Source organism: Candoia aspera, chromosome 3 (genome assembly GCF_035149785.1).
Source record: "Candoia aspera isolate rCanAsp1 chromosome 3, rCanAsp1.hap2, whole genome shotgun sequence".
Classification (NCBI taxonomy): domain Eukaryota; kingdom Metazoa; phylum Chordata; class Lepidosauria; order Squamata; family Boidae; genus Candoia; species Candoia aspera.
In genome coordinates, this window is record NC_086155.1 from 192,797,046 (window position 1) to 192,813,893 (window position 16,848).

General features: G+C 35.0%; 1 protein-coding gene across 1 annotated transcript in view; it reads right to left on the minus strand.

The window, feature by feature from the left end:
• The window catches only part of CSMD3 (CUB and Sushi multiple domains 3), a 643,537-nt gene that overhangs the window by 332,571 nt on the left and 294,118 nt on the right, over positions 1–16,848 (minus strand). The window contains exons 9-10 of the mRNA XM_063299980.1: positions 7,097–7,184; positions 5,725–5,849 (exon numbers count right to left, since the gene is read on the minus strand). Of these exons, the coding sequence (XP_063156050.1) occupies positions 5,725–5,849; positions 7,097–7,184 (213 nt within the window). The remainder of the gene's footprint in view (positions 1–5,724; positions 5,850–7,096; positions 7,185–16,848) is intronic.

The following is a 16,848-nucleotide window of genomic DNA, read 5'->3' on the forward strand; positions in this document are numbered from 1 at the left end:
ATGGCAAGCCAATGCCAAAATTCTTGCCAGGAAAATGGCAGGGACTTGTTCAGGCAGTCTCCTGGAATCAAGACTGACTTGAAGGCAAAACAACAACAACAACAACAACAACTCTTATAACCCCAAGATAATAATGGGGTTACTGGTTTGCAAATAGCACACCTCCACTGTAATTCTGGAAATTAATGTTTATGCAGTGTAGCTTTTATAAACTGCAATGTGTGATCATGGCAGCTGGCATGCAGCCAAGACAGACGGAATCCAGCCAACTGCCATTACCTTCTATTGTTGAAATTGCACCTGTCCTTGCTAGGAGTTGGTACTGAAGGCTAATCTTTTTTGTGTGAATGTGTGTGTATTTATCTACTCAGAAGTGAAATAGTATTAATTTCAATGAGGTATATTTTCAGTTAGGTGGCATAGCATGTTAATCTGCAATGATTTGTTACAAAGCAATGGTAAGATCAAAAATGCAAGGTTTATGCATGGGGTGGCTTGATTGTTACTTCTGCCCACATCAGTACTGCAGTTGACAACTTCAAGCACACTAGTATAGAAAAGAGGGGATTCTGGTGATAGGCATAAGAAAGAGCCTTCTCAGATATTATAATGGGACAGGTGGTAGCAAGACATAACTCCTGACCAAAAGGAGTATGACAGTCTACAGAACTGTCATTACTGCCAAACCAACATGAACTAGTGCTTCACAGTTCCACTTTTACATGGTGATCTCAGGTGAATGTTAACTAGGGATACTCACTCTTTCTGCTTGGGAAAGGAATGCAAACTTCAAGGACATGAAGTGTAAAATAATAATCTCCCCTAGATGTGCAATTCTCCGTACTTTCATCAATTACTCATTTAGCATTCTTATTATGAAGAAAAAAACAAACCCATTTTTCAGGTTACCCCATTAGCCTCTACATGGCACAAAACTATGACAAGCAGACCTCTTTTTAAAGGTTCTGTGATAGCAGTTGCATGGGGAACATTTGGAAAGCTTCAAGGATGCCAGTTCCAAACCTGCTTTAACTCTGGAGCAGGGTTTTTCAAATGTGGCAACTTTAAGACGTGTGAGCTTCAACTCCCAGAATTCTCCAATTCTGGGAGTTGAAGTCCACACGTCTTAAAGTTACCAAGGTTGGAAAGGACTGCTCTAGACAATAGTCATTTTTGTTCACTGAGTCTAAATAAAATTCCCTTTTTGTGTTTGAAGAGTTCACTTTCATTACCACTAAGCATCATTAAGTTTAGCTTGCTAATTTCAGGGAGGAGAGAGTTGGCATTAATAATTTTTAAGCATTTCCCAGGCACTGTATTTGTTTGTTTGTTTGTTTGTTTGTTTTAATTTTTCTTTCTTTCATTATGGCTTTGAACTGAACTGAACTCAGATGATGAATAACAGGAAAACTTTGGCTTTTATGGTGAAAATTTGGGACAGTCATTCATTTCTGTTACTGCTCCACTAATTTTGCTTTTGTTCTGTTCTTAATGGTGTCCGGTTTGTGGAGGGATCGGGGGAAAAAAAGATGCATATTTTATGTTATATTTGCAATGTTGACTTGCCAAATCTGAAGTAATCTCTGGAACTGAATATGGATTTGAACAGCTGAGAGGGGTACACTAGAGGAAAAATCAATATAATCCATTAATGTTGCCTTCCTCCCCCTTGCTTGTAGGAAGGGATAGATCTCTATAAATAGAAGGAATGATTGGATGTAATTCACTATCTCTGATACTTTATACACAACTCTAGCACTCTAAAACTTTTGGGGGGAAGGAACATAATTTTGTATTTCTAAAACTGTATAAGCTTTCTTCACTGTGTGACTCCTTCCTGTGAATTTCATTTTTCTATCAACTTTATAGAATTGGTGAATCCAACAAATTTCTTTGAACAATTAGATAACCATTCAGATCTGTAATCAAATGGAATGAACCATGATTTCCCTGAGGACTGGCAGACTCTATCCTTTTTGACCTTCTGAAAAGCACTTAAAATCTGGCTTTCCCCCCAAGCACTGGGATAGGGTGAGATTGGCATGGGATGAATGTGTTGTGGGATGCATGGGAAAGTTTAGCTGTGGTGCCAGCTCATTTTTTTGTTTTGTTTTGTTTTTGTTTTGTCTTATTGTTTTTAATCCTTGCCTTGTGAGCCTCCAAGAGTTTGGTTTAAGATGGGTGGCCATATAAATGTTTAAAACAAAACAAAACAAACTGGCTGCAATCAGACAAGGCTTTGTTCCTTCTTATTTATTTAATCAATTCCTATAGTTATCCATTTCAAAAATGCAACACTGGGCTGCAAACATAGGATTAAAGAAACCAACAGAGCACCAAAAACAAATAGTAATAAGAACACACTGGCACCAGAGGACAATCTAATCCAACTCATATAACAGCAGCCACAATAAGAAATAAATCACATCTTCTTTCAATTCACTGGTCATTTACAAAAAGCTTCACAAAGACATGTAAGGAACAATTGCAGTGAAGCATGTGATTTTAGGGAGCAAAAATGTTTATACAATGCAGAAATAGTGGAAGCAATGTAGAATGGAAGCAATAGAAAAGAATACAGTATATGTAGCTCAGGGTTGAACTGTGGCATCCTTGGGGCTCTCTGAGCTTGGTTGTTTACTTGCAGATGTTTCCTTGCCGAACTAGGCAACATCCTCAGTGCTAGAAGGAACTCCCTTCTAGCACTGAAGATGTTGCCTAGTTGGGCAAGGAAACTTCTGCAAGCAGACAACCAAGCTCAGAGAGCCCCAAGGATGCCATAGATGGAAAATATGTCACAGCTTAGCTAAAAGAGAAAGAAAGAAGCAAAAGTGGGACCTCCACTATTTTCAGTGAGAGAAAATGCAAGATTTCTCTCTAATTTGTCATTAGTTGAATAAGAACCATAAAGAGGGCATTCGGGGGAAATCTGTGACAGCCAAATGAGGCAAAGCACTATTTTTTAAAACAGATGCCAGTTCAAGTAAGTAATGAAAAACTAGACTGTTTAGAGAAAGAAATGTTCCTGGAACATATGGTAAGAGCAGGACTAAGCTTTATTCAGCCTGAACTTTAGGAATATTTTGTGGTATATTTATTGTCCAATTATACTGCACTAATATTAAAATTTTACAACCAATATGTCCGCAAACCTACATAATGCAGATCTCATACAAGCTAACTGTTCACAAAACAATGGATAAAAAGACTGACTGATGTTAAGGGAACAATACTGTGAAGCCATTTCTTTGGGCTACTGTAAACCAGTCATTTCCTTTTTCCTATATACAGGTATGTGTATGTGTAAGGGAGAAAGAGAGAGAGAGAAGAGAGAGAGAATTCAGACAATGGACTTCCATTCTGACCTCCTGGCTGGCTCTGAAGCCATATCTTTTCAATGTGGGAAAACTCAACATCATAAAGCTGAGAATAGGACTGGTAAAACATGTCACCTTGCATAGGCTAGGTGGCACTGGAAACTGCTAATCCTCACATCTCCGCAGCTCACCATTATGCCTCCCAATAATTAGTAGATTCAGACTAGCTTGAGAATCACTATATTCCTTCCTGTTGCTTATAATGGGAGGAATTTTTCTTTTTATGTTCCTTTCTGCTAACAGCCTGCAAATCTGTTGTTAGCACCATACTTAAAATGTTGGGGCAATCTGTTCTTTGAGTAGAACACTGCTCCACTAATTGAAAATTTTATAGCCAAAGGCTCTAGTTACTCTTAGATCAACTGGGTAATACATAACTTTATACAGCACTAATTAACTTTCAGTAATGTTCATATATAAGAAAACTGCTGTGTTTAACCTTCCCTGTATGTTCATTAATCTTTGCTATATTTTAATATATATATTTTTCTCTTTATCATTACCAGTATCATTCTATCATTCAGTAAATCAAGACTTTGGAACTGTCATTCACTCATACTACAGAATACTATAGAGCTTGCAGGAACAGTAAAGAAATATCCAGTCCTATAAAAAAAAAATAAGGGGATCACACCCTGAATTTTACAAGATAAGAACCTATGAGACTTAATAGAAATTAAAAAAAATAAAATCTCTGATATCACAGCCTATAACTCCCAACTGAGTGGCATATAACAAGCAATAATACAGCAGGAGTTTCAAATGATAAACTGAAACCCACCATACAGCTGAAATCTTCTCTATTTTTAATGAAGTAGTACTTCAGAATATTAACTGTTACCACTCTTTAAAATATGTTTTTATATCATTTTGAAAGTAACTGATGAGCAATATATTATACAGTCATAAAATTTTATTAGAACTGATTTACTGAACTATAAAGTCACATATAAAAAATAAATTATGCAAGGAACACAGCATTTTTCTAATGAACCTGCAAGGTTTTAGCACAGGAAAATGAAATCCTGTTTCTGCATACATAGGAGTCAATGCCAGCGGAGTTAATTTTGGTTGCACATGAATAAAACTGCATTGTAAATTATATTTTAAGTATGCTATCTTTTTATTAGGAAAAATATACAGAATACATTTCACTCAAGAATTTATTTCTACTTTTTATATAAGTTCTTGGTTATATTATTTCAAAAACATTCTAGCAGTTATATTTTTAACATTTTTTCCTAAAAAATAGGTGTTAATCGTCAGTAATATAATCATATATACATATATACACATACACACCGCCCAGAGTCATTGTTTGAGATGGGCAGTGGAAAAATGTGATTATATATATATATATATATATATATATATATATATATCTCCATCCATCCATCCATCCAACTGCAGTATGATTTTTATGTTAAACCAAACCTTAATATGAAAATCTAAAGAACAACATATGATGAAAGTTGCTGCATTGTATAGAATATAAATTTGTTTATGCAGGTTAAACAAAGTAAATTTTGCTGGTTTCCTTTTAAGAAAAAAAACATTATGAAAGGAAGAAGAGAAGCTTTTTGTAGAAAAATAAGTGGGGTATACTCTCCGGCATACCACAAAAGCAAAAGTTTTTGTTTTTGTTTAAATCCAATGGATTGATGATTATGTAATACATTTAAAAAAAGGAATATATATTTCTTAAAATTAATGACAGAGAATATCCAGATTAGTCAAACTTTAAATGTTCAGTTAGGAAGGTCAGGGATTGGAAATAAGGCATTGTAGATTGGCTATATCACAACTTTGGGGAGTGGGGGGAGTGAAGAAACTCCAGGATTAAATCTGAATTTAAACATTTGAATGAAAGAGAAATTGAACTTTTTTTTTTCTATTGAGTCCCTTCTCCTAAGCAGATGGTATGTGGTGGTATTTAACTGTATGACCTAGCTAGCCTAGCATTTGAGAATATAGGATATGGGAGCTATATAAGTTGCTTCCTATCTCTGCATGACCACTGGAATACAGAAGCAATAGGAAATGCAACAGAAATCCTATTTACAAGTACTTTTTTTGTAAAATAAAACCATAATATTTGAAAGTGTGAAGACAAGTTGACCACACAAAGGTGAACTGAAAAACTATAAAGTTTGAAATGAGTCAGTAGGTTTCATTTCAGGTATAATTTCCAGCAGGCATGTTTGCAGGAGGTGGGGTGGGTGTCAGAAAAGTCAAGATGGTGTTTGCTGTTATTTTTGATGCCCCAGCTTTCAAGATACATTTCTTATTGCTACTTGAAAGAATAGAGAAAACTGGCACGAAAGAATATAAATGCCTCATATTTTACCTTTGCACACAGGTCTATGATCACTCCATGCTGCAAAAACTTCAGCTATTCTTTGGCAGGTAATACTTTTTGCCCCCTGGAGCACATAGTCTTCATCACAAGAAAACTGAACTGTTGAATCCAAGCTAAAATTGAACATATTAAAAGCAGATTAATATGTACTGTATTTCTCAATTTGTTTCAATCAATCTAATCATCTCTTACTAAATTCATTCCATCGGCATTCCCTTTAAGGTAAAAGTTAATTCTCCTTTGCTTTAAAAGGAAAGTATGTCTAAAATCAAATGAAGATGTGTGAAATTTATTTCATTTGTTTCCTCTCTGCAATTATAGCTGTTGCTAATTAAATCATAATATATATTAAAATGTATCCATTTCAATCTCTTCTTCTACCATTGTCTAATTTATCTATAGAGAAGCTCAAAATATCTTCATGTTTTAATCTATGTGTTTGTTGTCCATAAACAATTCTACGTTATATACAAAGTTATCCTCATTTTTTAACTGCAAGCACAGATAGGTTTATGATGTTCATTCAACTATGGTATCCTTTCAATTACGTTTATACTTAAGTCTCATATTATTAAATGTAACATGTCTAGAACTACAGCTTTATTTCATAGTGATTTGATGAGGCTGCAATACAAGTTAGAAATGTGGAGTGCTCACAGAGTGATCTTCCATAAAAATCATAGTGATCCATATGCTGGGTCTCTGCAGACATTTAAGGACACCTCATAAAACAGAAACCATATCAAAGTGTTTTTGAGTAGCTTCCTGGATAATAATTCACATTGGCTTGTTTATTTCCTGAAACTGTGATGATCATCCTTGTGTTTTTCCAGAATGGAATATATATTCAGAATTAACTTTATAGAGTACTAGTATATCACCCAATTTAAAGACATAAATAGGCACTAATGTTGCAGTCTTAGACAAGTCTACATAGGAAAAAGTGCTATTATAAACTGATATTCCTTCCCCAGTGGCCATGTGCACAGAATGCCTAAATTAAGGGATTTGGGAGAAATAGTCATGAACAAAAATACATAAAATCTGCTCATTTACTTTTCTTTCCAGCTGATCAAGTAGAGGTCTTGTACTTTCAAAAGCTGCTTCAATATAGAGCTATATTTCTTGAAGGAGCTACATATATACATACATGCTACATAAGCATAATGCTAATAAAAAATGTCACTTGATTACTATGCCCAACAGATTGATAGATATTTAGATACCTAGATAGATAAAATCTTAAGAGCAGCATTCACAATCATGTTCAAGTTCATCTTTGGAGTGACATATGTATATCAGATTAATTTTAAAGGTAACACTCCAAACGCATATGAAATCTTGGCTTTGTAAGTATTACCTAAAGTCTGAGCCTATTCGTTTTCCATTCTCAGGTTCACCAGGATCTGGACACAGATTTGATGCTTGTTTGATACCTCCTTCGTTTACTGCAAAATAAAAATAAAAATAGATAGCTAGGAATTACCTTAAAATATCAAAGAGAAAGGTGTTGGTTATTGTTGCGGTTTCTCCATGACTACTTCATCATTATTTAAAAAGTTTCAAAGAGCTATCAGAAACCAATGTATACACAACCCTATGGTATGCAAGTACAAGATTTTTTAGTACGTAATTTTTTCTCTACATTTTGTTGTAAAAGAGAAGCCAAATGCACTTTGTTATTCCTTTGAAAACTGAAAAGCTAAAGACATTGGTCCTAAACATTAATTAATGCTTATCTTTAAGAAAATGGAAAGAGGACACATATAACATCTTCATTTGTTGTGAGACAACTGGCATTACAAGATACCTAGATGATGATAAAACATCACCAATTTCCTAGATTCTGATGTTTAGGGATCAAAAATAGGACATATTATTGGTATTCAACTTTACATGTGTACTATTTTACTTTATGTTCAACAGTGTGGTTTCTTTATGCCAAAATGCTGTTCCCAGTGATCCAAAGGCAGTTGTGGCAGCACAGACTTTTCACATCCCATGTCTTCAGCTGTGTTTCTGCAGCTTATCCTCTGTCAAAGCTATGCTGAAGAAAGAGCTTCAGTAAATACAGGCTTACTGAACTGTGATAACACACAGCCCATTTATTTTAAAAATACTCATTATTACTAGGAAACATTTTCTCAAACAAATACATAATTCTGTTTATGTTACATTGGTAAAGAAAAAGAAAGTAAGAAAGTATTCTTTGAGCTGAATTTGATTTCTCATAACTTCATGGCCAAGTCATGCAGTTTTCTTAGCAATACTACACACCGGTTTGCCATTCTCTTCTTCTGAGAAGCTTTTTAACTCCCCACTCTAGTATTCCCTGGTAGTCTCCCATCCAAGTATTAACTGGACTCGAACCTGCTTAGCTTCTGTGCTCAGAGAAAATCAGCCAGGTGCTGCCATCTGCTCAGGTATTTTAGCTGCTGTACGGTGGCAAAAATAATTTAGATGCAGTTCTTCAAGATATTAGGTATTCTGCATCTCCCTCTCCTTCTCTTTCTCTTGTCTTAGATACACCTTGGCAGTGGGAACACTTGAAGGACTGTACCACTCATTTCACTTTGTTGTTAAATAAAAAATAAAAAAAAAGTGAGGTAGTGATGGTAAGAATTCAGAGTATCATTCTGTTCAGATGCAAAATACTTCAAGGTAATTTCAGCATCTTAAGACTATTTCTGCAGATTCTGAACAAGGGCTATGAAGTTCTTCCCCTCTCCTCTCCTCTCCTCTCCTCTCCTCTCTGCTCCGCTCCGCTCCGCTCCGCTCCTGTCCTGTCCTCTCTTTTCTATAGCTGCATATCTTTAAAATAGGCAGTACTTGAGTATCAGATAATTAATTGTTTATCTATCACAATAGTGCTGTTATCTCAGTGACTACAAAGATTTTTCTCCGGGACAAGCTGCCTCCAAACTGGCCCTTCAGATCTTTCAATGGTGCACCAGTAATTAATTAACTTATACTTAACAGTTAGGAAAAAAAATGTTCCAGTAAAACAATACGGCTGTATCTCTGTTATAATAAACTCAGTAATAAGATCTCAGATATCACTGAGGATCAAATCTAATTTCTAACTCACTGAATGACAAGATAAGTTATGTTTATATCTGTATCTATAAAACAGTGCTGGGAAAACAAAAGTCTAGTAACCATTGATCATATAGGTGACAAGATTCACTATGACCTATTATTATTATTATTATTATTATTATTATTATTATTATTATTATCTTAATCCATTCAATCTCATCTGATTCTTGGAAACTGCCTGGACAAGTCCCTGCAGTTTTCTTGACAAGGTTTTTTTGGAAGTGGCTGAGAGAGAGTGACTGGTCCAAGGTCACCCAGCTGGCTTTGTGCCTAAGGCAGGACTAGAACTCAGGGTCTTCTGATTTCTAGCCCAGTGTCTTAACCACTACACCAAACTGACTCTCATGACCAATTTAAGACATAACAAATCATGGTCCAATAAAGCATGATATATTGGGAAAAGAATAGCATGATATATATGTACTCCCAATTTCCACTTCCCATTTTACACATTTTCCTTTCTATGTCTGAACTATGGATGAGGTTCTTAGGGTGCAATGCAGTTAAGCCAAATTAACTTAGGAAAGGGTTGTAATGATAGCTTACAAGTTCAGATATAATGAAAAATGGTGATTAACTAAACAGCTGGTATTAAGATATGTGAGAGAATGAAGAGAACTGGATGACAGAGTGTACAAGCATATTGTTTGTTTTCAACTTGGAGTGAGAACATTATGGCTAGGGTCGAGACTACCTTTGATAACAGAAGCACAAGAATATAAAAGTTTCAGCATTATGAGATGTTATTTTGGCTCAGTCCATCTTTGAAATCGCAGAATGCTTCACTGTGTAAGTCCAGCTACAAAAGAGGATCAAGACCCTTTTTCTCCAATTTATCCAATTTGTGTTAATCTCAGGAAGAATTTATTAAGAATTCTTAATAAGAATTGAGAAGCAAGCTTCTATCCTGTTTATCACTTTCTGGCTTAGGATGTGTAAGCATAAATGTCGCTGTGCTGTATAACTGAGTCTGGGTGTTTCCTCTGAAAATCACTTTGATACAAGGGCGGCAGAGGCATCAGGAGTATCATGAATATACATCTTCCCTCCATTGCTAAGAGAACTGTAGATGGTCCCATGTAATTATAACTTTTAAAAGCAGAAAATAATTGGATGGCTTATGCATACAATACTACAAAAAATATATTTCCTAGAATTAATGTGTTATCTTGCACTGCCCCCCCCCAAATATCTGGATTCCAATAGGACAAACAGGTGCTGCGACAAAACTCAATCTGCAGTGTGCTCCTGTTTCAATATTCCATTCCATTCCACTCCATTCTCCTTGCTCATACTTTTCCATGTTATTGTATTTTTTTTCTAACCCCAACCACTTACTTCTCTCTGGACTGCTTTGGGACTGTCTCATCTATTTTTGCTTTGATTGGTATCTATCATCCATCCATCCATCCACACACACACACACACACACACACACACGCACAAAGTTTGAGGTAGGTAGATAGATGGAGAGAGCATAATGACCAAAGTCATCTAATGAGTTTTAAGACTGAATGCGGACTTGAACATAGATTGCCTCAAATTAGAAATGGAGAAATCTATTATCTTTCATTTTTGTTAGTCTCTCTCTCTCTCATGTTAAATGTTGTTTTTCAGTTTAATGTATCACACTGAGAACTGCTTTAAAAAAGTACCTTAAGATGTGCATGTTTTGCATATTTCTGTAATGTACACCTTTTTATAAACAAATTTCCCTAATGTGCACTTTTGTATATATTTTCACTAATAGGTATTTTGTAGATTCTTTCCATGTTTATATTTTTCTTTGTTGTTTCTGACTGATAAACAGAACTGTAAAATGTGAGACATGTAGACTTCAGAAGGTACCAGAGTTCTGATTCATATGAAAAAAGTTCATATCAATATACTGTATAGACCTATCTCCATCCCTAGTCTTAATCCAAGTTCAAAGGTTGAACCTTCTCTGCTTATTTAAGTCCTGTAACCTGTGGTGTAGGAACATTATGTTGCCTATTTTTGTTGCTTTGATGTTTACCATAATCAATCCAACATTTTCAAATCTAGATGAATGTATATGTAAAAAGTGGAAATTAAACTTAACTTTTGGAAAACAAATCCAAAATGCTTGAATATTTTCCCCAAGTTTTAAAAACTCAAGGATTTTGTTACATATAAGGTTGCATGTTAATTTTTCTATATGGTATTTATAGAGATTGTTATGCTCATACCTGTAATAGCTTCTATACTGGTAAACCCATGATTATATATATATATATATATATATATATATATATATATATATATATAAAGTATATATTGTGCACTAGCACAGAATTATATATATTGTGAAAGTAATATAGGAATGATTTTTATCCTTTATGTATCATCTATTTAATTACTTTTCATCCTTTAGTAATCTGGATGCATAATCTTTGCATTATATGTAGTATTCCATTGATTGGCTCCTTTTTTTAAGCAACAGTTTTCTAAATAGCTAACATAAAATTCCTGGGGGAGCTGGGGGTGTTGACAACCGACAGGAAGCTCTGGCGTGGGCTGGTCCATGAAGTCACGAAGAGTCGGAAGCGACTAAACGAATAAACAACAAAACATAAAATTCAGCAGGCTTGTCTAGGAATTGCACAGTGAAGAATATTAGAGATTATAGTTTGCTTGTATTGTTAAGCTTATTATTAACCTTGTTCTATGAAAGTTCAGAAATAATCTTAAAGAAAGTTCAGTGCTTCCTTTAGCATGTGGAATTCTGGTGTGGCTTTCTGGATTCTTCTAGATTTAAGCTCTATCCCCTAGAATGGCACTGAAAAATAAATAAATAAATGGTTTCCAATGGTTCATCAATGAGTGGATAAGGTAATAATATAGATAAGTGCTGTTGGACTTCATTGTATGTTCCTATTCTCCCATCATAGTAGAAGAAATAAAACTTCTTGATGTAATACTTTCTGATTAGTCAATCTTTCTGGCTAATATTAGTATATTATTACTTAACATTCTTTTGTCAACTGCAGAAAGTGGTAGGATGTATAACCTTCATTTCATGCCTGCTTCTATTCATGTTGTTTCAATTGAAAGCCCTGACATGTCTTTCCATGTGAATTATTTATTCTGTAAGCTTAACTGTTGCTGTACAAGTTTCCTCATTGTTTGCTCCCTTCTAAGTTACCCCATTCTTGAATGTTTAGGAGGAAATTAAAATGTCAATAACAAAAATGGAGGTGTGATGTCCCTTCCGAAATGTCTATTTTACTTTTAAAAGGCATTCCCCTTGTTCACAGAGGCCTGGGGAGGGGGGTGGGGATATTCTAAGAGTCTTCTTCTTCTTGTACTTTCTTTATGGAAATCAGCATCAGACCATGCAACACCTCATGCTCAAGTTATCAACGTTGAGAAAGCTGCTACACTTTGGTGATGAGTGAGGTTTTCTTTTTCCAGTAAAATATTTCTTAAAAAGGTAAGGCAACCTCCTCTTCTGCTCCCATATTTCCCCAGACATTATTTTACTCTCAATGGAAGAGGAATAATAATAACAATAGCAATAATATATTATATAAATATTATAAGTATTGAAAATTAAAACTATTTTTTAAAGATTAAGCTATATATTAAGATCAGAGCAGGCATAAGAACAAAGAGTATTTCTACTTCCTGATTAATATTTCTGTTTGTTCAAATCTTTATGTCTGTATTTGTTTGCTAGTTTTGCTAATTAACAGACTTGGGTGATATCAGCCACTCAATTTCAAAAGCTATATTCCCTGACTTAAATTCATTGATCAAAGTTATCTTTGAAGTTCCCTCCCCTTTTCCGGCTTCTCCTGGTGATTGTTGAACCAACATAAATATGTAAGCCTAGAAATAAGATTCTCTAAATTTATTTCTTGCTTAAACATTTTCTGTTCCCTATTTTCACTATTTTGGCTATATTCAGTCGAATTATTTAGGCTTAAATATGTGCCTGTGTGAATACCAGAATTGTTGATACCATGAGTCAATGTCATTTGCATTTTTATTCCAGATTTCTTGCCATGTATCTAATTTTGATCCTTTCCAATCCTTCCTCCTCTCTTATACTTTTTTTTACATTAATGGTATTGACCAATAAAAATAATATGTGACATCAGGGTGAATATGCAATTAGTATAGTTCATAACTGGATTGTTGAACAGTTTACAGACAGGAAGATGACTTATACCAATGGAATTAATTCCATTTTATACACCTGAAATTTTGATACAATCTTCTAAATACATAGAAACTCTTCTAATATGGAAACTTAGTGCTAGCAATACTTTTTTTAGCTTATTGGAGTTAATGAACCCTTCACATATTTGGTTAAAAATAGATAACAAGTCACTGCTTCATAAGTTTTAAGCAGACTATCATACATCGAAATACTGGAATTTACTAGAAATAATGTTCTACACTATCTGTTACTAAAATAAGAATAGCTGCTTTTGTTAAATTGGCTGAAAATAAAAGTTGTCTTGCCTGCATAACTGCTACATTCTAATCAGGATCCACTTATCCATTAAATAAGTATTTAGCATTAAGTCAGGAATTGTAATAATAGTACTAGTGTGACAACATCAAAACTGGATCTTAGCAGCAATGGAAAATGAAAATGTTAGCAATATTAAAAGGCTCATAGTAGCGACATTACAAGAAAAAATATTCAAACTAATCAAGCATATTGTGTATTCATTTCCCATGGAAAAGAAGCAGTATCACCATTTCATGCTTAAAAATGTTCCAGACATCTCTTTCATTATACACCAAACTGAATTTCAGTTTTATTTGTCCCCTGTTGCATTCACATGCAAAAACTGGAGGAAAGTGATATCCCATCCTCAGAATCCCAAGTTCATTTTCCAACATTTTCTTCCTTTTTTATTTTCCTTGTCATTTTTTATTTCTTTCTCTCTCTCTCCTTCTTCCTCCTTTTCTCCAAGTTAGATATCTACATCTACATCATCTGTCTACAGCATCTATCTTTGTAAATCAAATTAGCTTAAACCCTATGAAAGTATAAGCTAGGGTTTAAAAGGTTAGAAGGAACTACCTTCATTGGAAGAAGGGTACTTTTCATGTATGAGATTGAAAATCCAAGTCCCTCACCTTAATCAATAGGTGTGATATTGATATTTGCATCATACAATATATACCCCTTTTATAATTAAAGCAGAATATTCTGAATTACATCAGTTCTAGTGCTGAGATTTAGGGGGTGGGAAGTATTCTATAGTAATAAAACAAAATAAGATGAACTTTATTTTCACTCTGTGAAGTTAAATAGGCTTGCAGATGTACAATATTTTAAATATCCATTAAATATTCCTTTGAAGCTTGTGATAGAAACCTCTCATTAACCTAAATATGGGAAATAAATTCCAATACAGTCATTACATATTGAAATAACCCTCCTAAGATTCACAGATAAAACAAAATGCATTCTTTGGGGTGATACATTTTATGCATATAGAGAATATTTAAGTGCTTCAAAAGTAGTTCCACTCTGAAAAGTGACTATAAATTATTCACATTTACCAACACCTCTACCCTAACTTCATTGACTTGAGAGACTTCAGACATCTCATTTTTTTTAGAATGAGAGCTGATAGACACAGGCATTTCAGGTGAGGTCCAAATATATAAGAGGGACCACCTCTTCCCCATTACATCAACCTACCCCACCCGATTTTGCAGAGAGGGCATGCTGAGGACCCCGTTGGTAAGAGAATTCCATCTGGTGGGATCCAGGAGGTGGGCCTTCTCTGCAGAGTCCCGCCCTTTGGAACATCTTGCCCCCGGAGGCGAGGCGAGCCCCATCACTCCTGGCCTTTCAGAGAAACTTGAAGACCTGGCTCTGCCACCTGGCCTGGGGCGGGAAGGAGAAGAGTCATGCCTGGGGTTGGCTAGTGCCTTGAAGTACCCCTTCCACACAAAGACTGAATGAGATCACAGCCATCTGGACTTTACTCTTATTTATATTATTAATGATATGCAATTTTATAAGGCATTTTATATGTTTATTGTTTTACTGAGTATTCTGTTGTAAACCGCCCAGAGTCCCTCCAGTGGGAGGAGATGGGTGGTGACAAATTTGATAAATAAATAAATATGGTGCAACATATTGAACGGGATGAGCAGTGTTTCAGAGGTCAGGGCCTCAACTCAGCCTTCTGACCTTCTGAAAATCTGAAGGAGGTCATTTGATTTTTAATGACTTCTTTTCTTTATATTTGTTTGCTGCCCAGTTCATAAAATTCTGGGCAGGTCACAATAGTTATCTGGTGCTGTTTCATAACTGGAAAGAGAATGATCAAAATCTTTCCAGCTGTTTCTTCTCATTTTAAGGGTGAAATGAGAGTGAAAGCCTTAACAGCACCTGAGCCCTTTCCTCAAGAATAGGCTGAAACTGCACCCATGAGTGGCCCGCTCTGATATATATTAACAATTCTTAAATATTTCTTCAGGACCTTTTCTTCTTTTGCTCAACAGTAATTGCAGAAACCCCCAGTTATGAATTGATGTTGCGGTATGTTTGTGAGGAGGGATGATAAACCTTCATTTGACTACTGAACATCTTATGTGCTTCTCCAAAATTATTTTTTTTTCTGCAAACAAAATCTTATAGGGGGGCAAATGTCAACCTCTTCCCCAATGCAGATTCTGATGCAGATTGATTCAAAAGCAAACCCCAATTAGAGAAGTCTAGGAACCTGCTCATGTGTTTCTAAGCCATGCCTAAAACCAAGTCAAATTTGAGTTTACATGTGGGTGAAACTAAAGCCAACATTTATCCCTAATAGGGATGTGCAGCATTTCAGAGACATTTTGGAAAAAAGTCACATTAAGCACCTGTTTGCAAATTCGCAAAGCATCATGTCATTTCCTGAGATCACACAGCTGTCCTTTGAAGAAAATGAAGTTCTGCTACTAAAAGAGTAACTATAAAGTGCTTGGATAATATGCTATCTTGGAATCATACATGATTCAGTAGAAGGTATTTATAAATAAATGTAATTATTAAAAATGTCAGGTTCTGATCGTAGTAAATGTCACACAACCAGCAATGAGGCATCTTAACTGGGGTGCTTGCACTGTTCCCTTCCTGCAATGAGTAAAAATAAGATACAGAAGAATTATTGGTATCTGCCTGTATAGGCTTGTTTGTTTGTCAAATTTATATAGCTGCCATCTCATGGGAAGTGACTCTGGGAGGTTATTATTTGGTGTTATGTACCTGCTTCTAACATCAAAAGACCGAATACTACTTTGAATAGGTTATAGAAATATTAGTGCCCCATCCTCTGCTTTTTTACTAAGAGATATTTGAATGTAGGTATAATTAAATATTCCAAATCTGCATTGCAGAAATCTGAAGGACCACCAAATAACAGCACATAAGTAGAGAAAACTCAAACTTTGGCCTAGTTGTTTGAAACCCTGATCTGGTAGCGCATGTCTTCCATACTCTATAAAATGTAGATTTTGTATTAATTGTCCAATATTAATTCAGATCAACCTCCTTCAGGTTCCAATAATCAAGGAGACTTATTCTCTCTGTTCAGTTCCCCCATTCCAACTGCAAAAAAGTTTACACTAATCATTTATTTGGGGTATCATTTTTTCCCTATCTTTTTCAGATACAAAATGACAGACTGTGGACTGTGAACAAGGTCTTCACTCTTGTTAGCCTTTTGATGTCGTCACTTCATCTCATTGCATATTACATTGTCATTATATCAACCAAATGAAAGCTAGGAAAATGTGAAACAAAAAGGTTTAGGACTGAATTGAAGACCATTCCCAAAGAGTTAAGAATTTACTATCTAGGTAGGCTGTAAAACCTGGAGAAAAAGGTCTAAACTAAGCAGAGTATCCTTCGACATGGGCTTGGAGAATTATTTTATTCTTTCTAATCTTTCGTCATTCATTTTTCAGACTAGACAATAACATCCATTTGCTGCCTGAGGTGGGAAGCACATATGCCATCCTGTTTAATTTTTT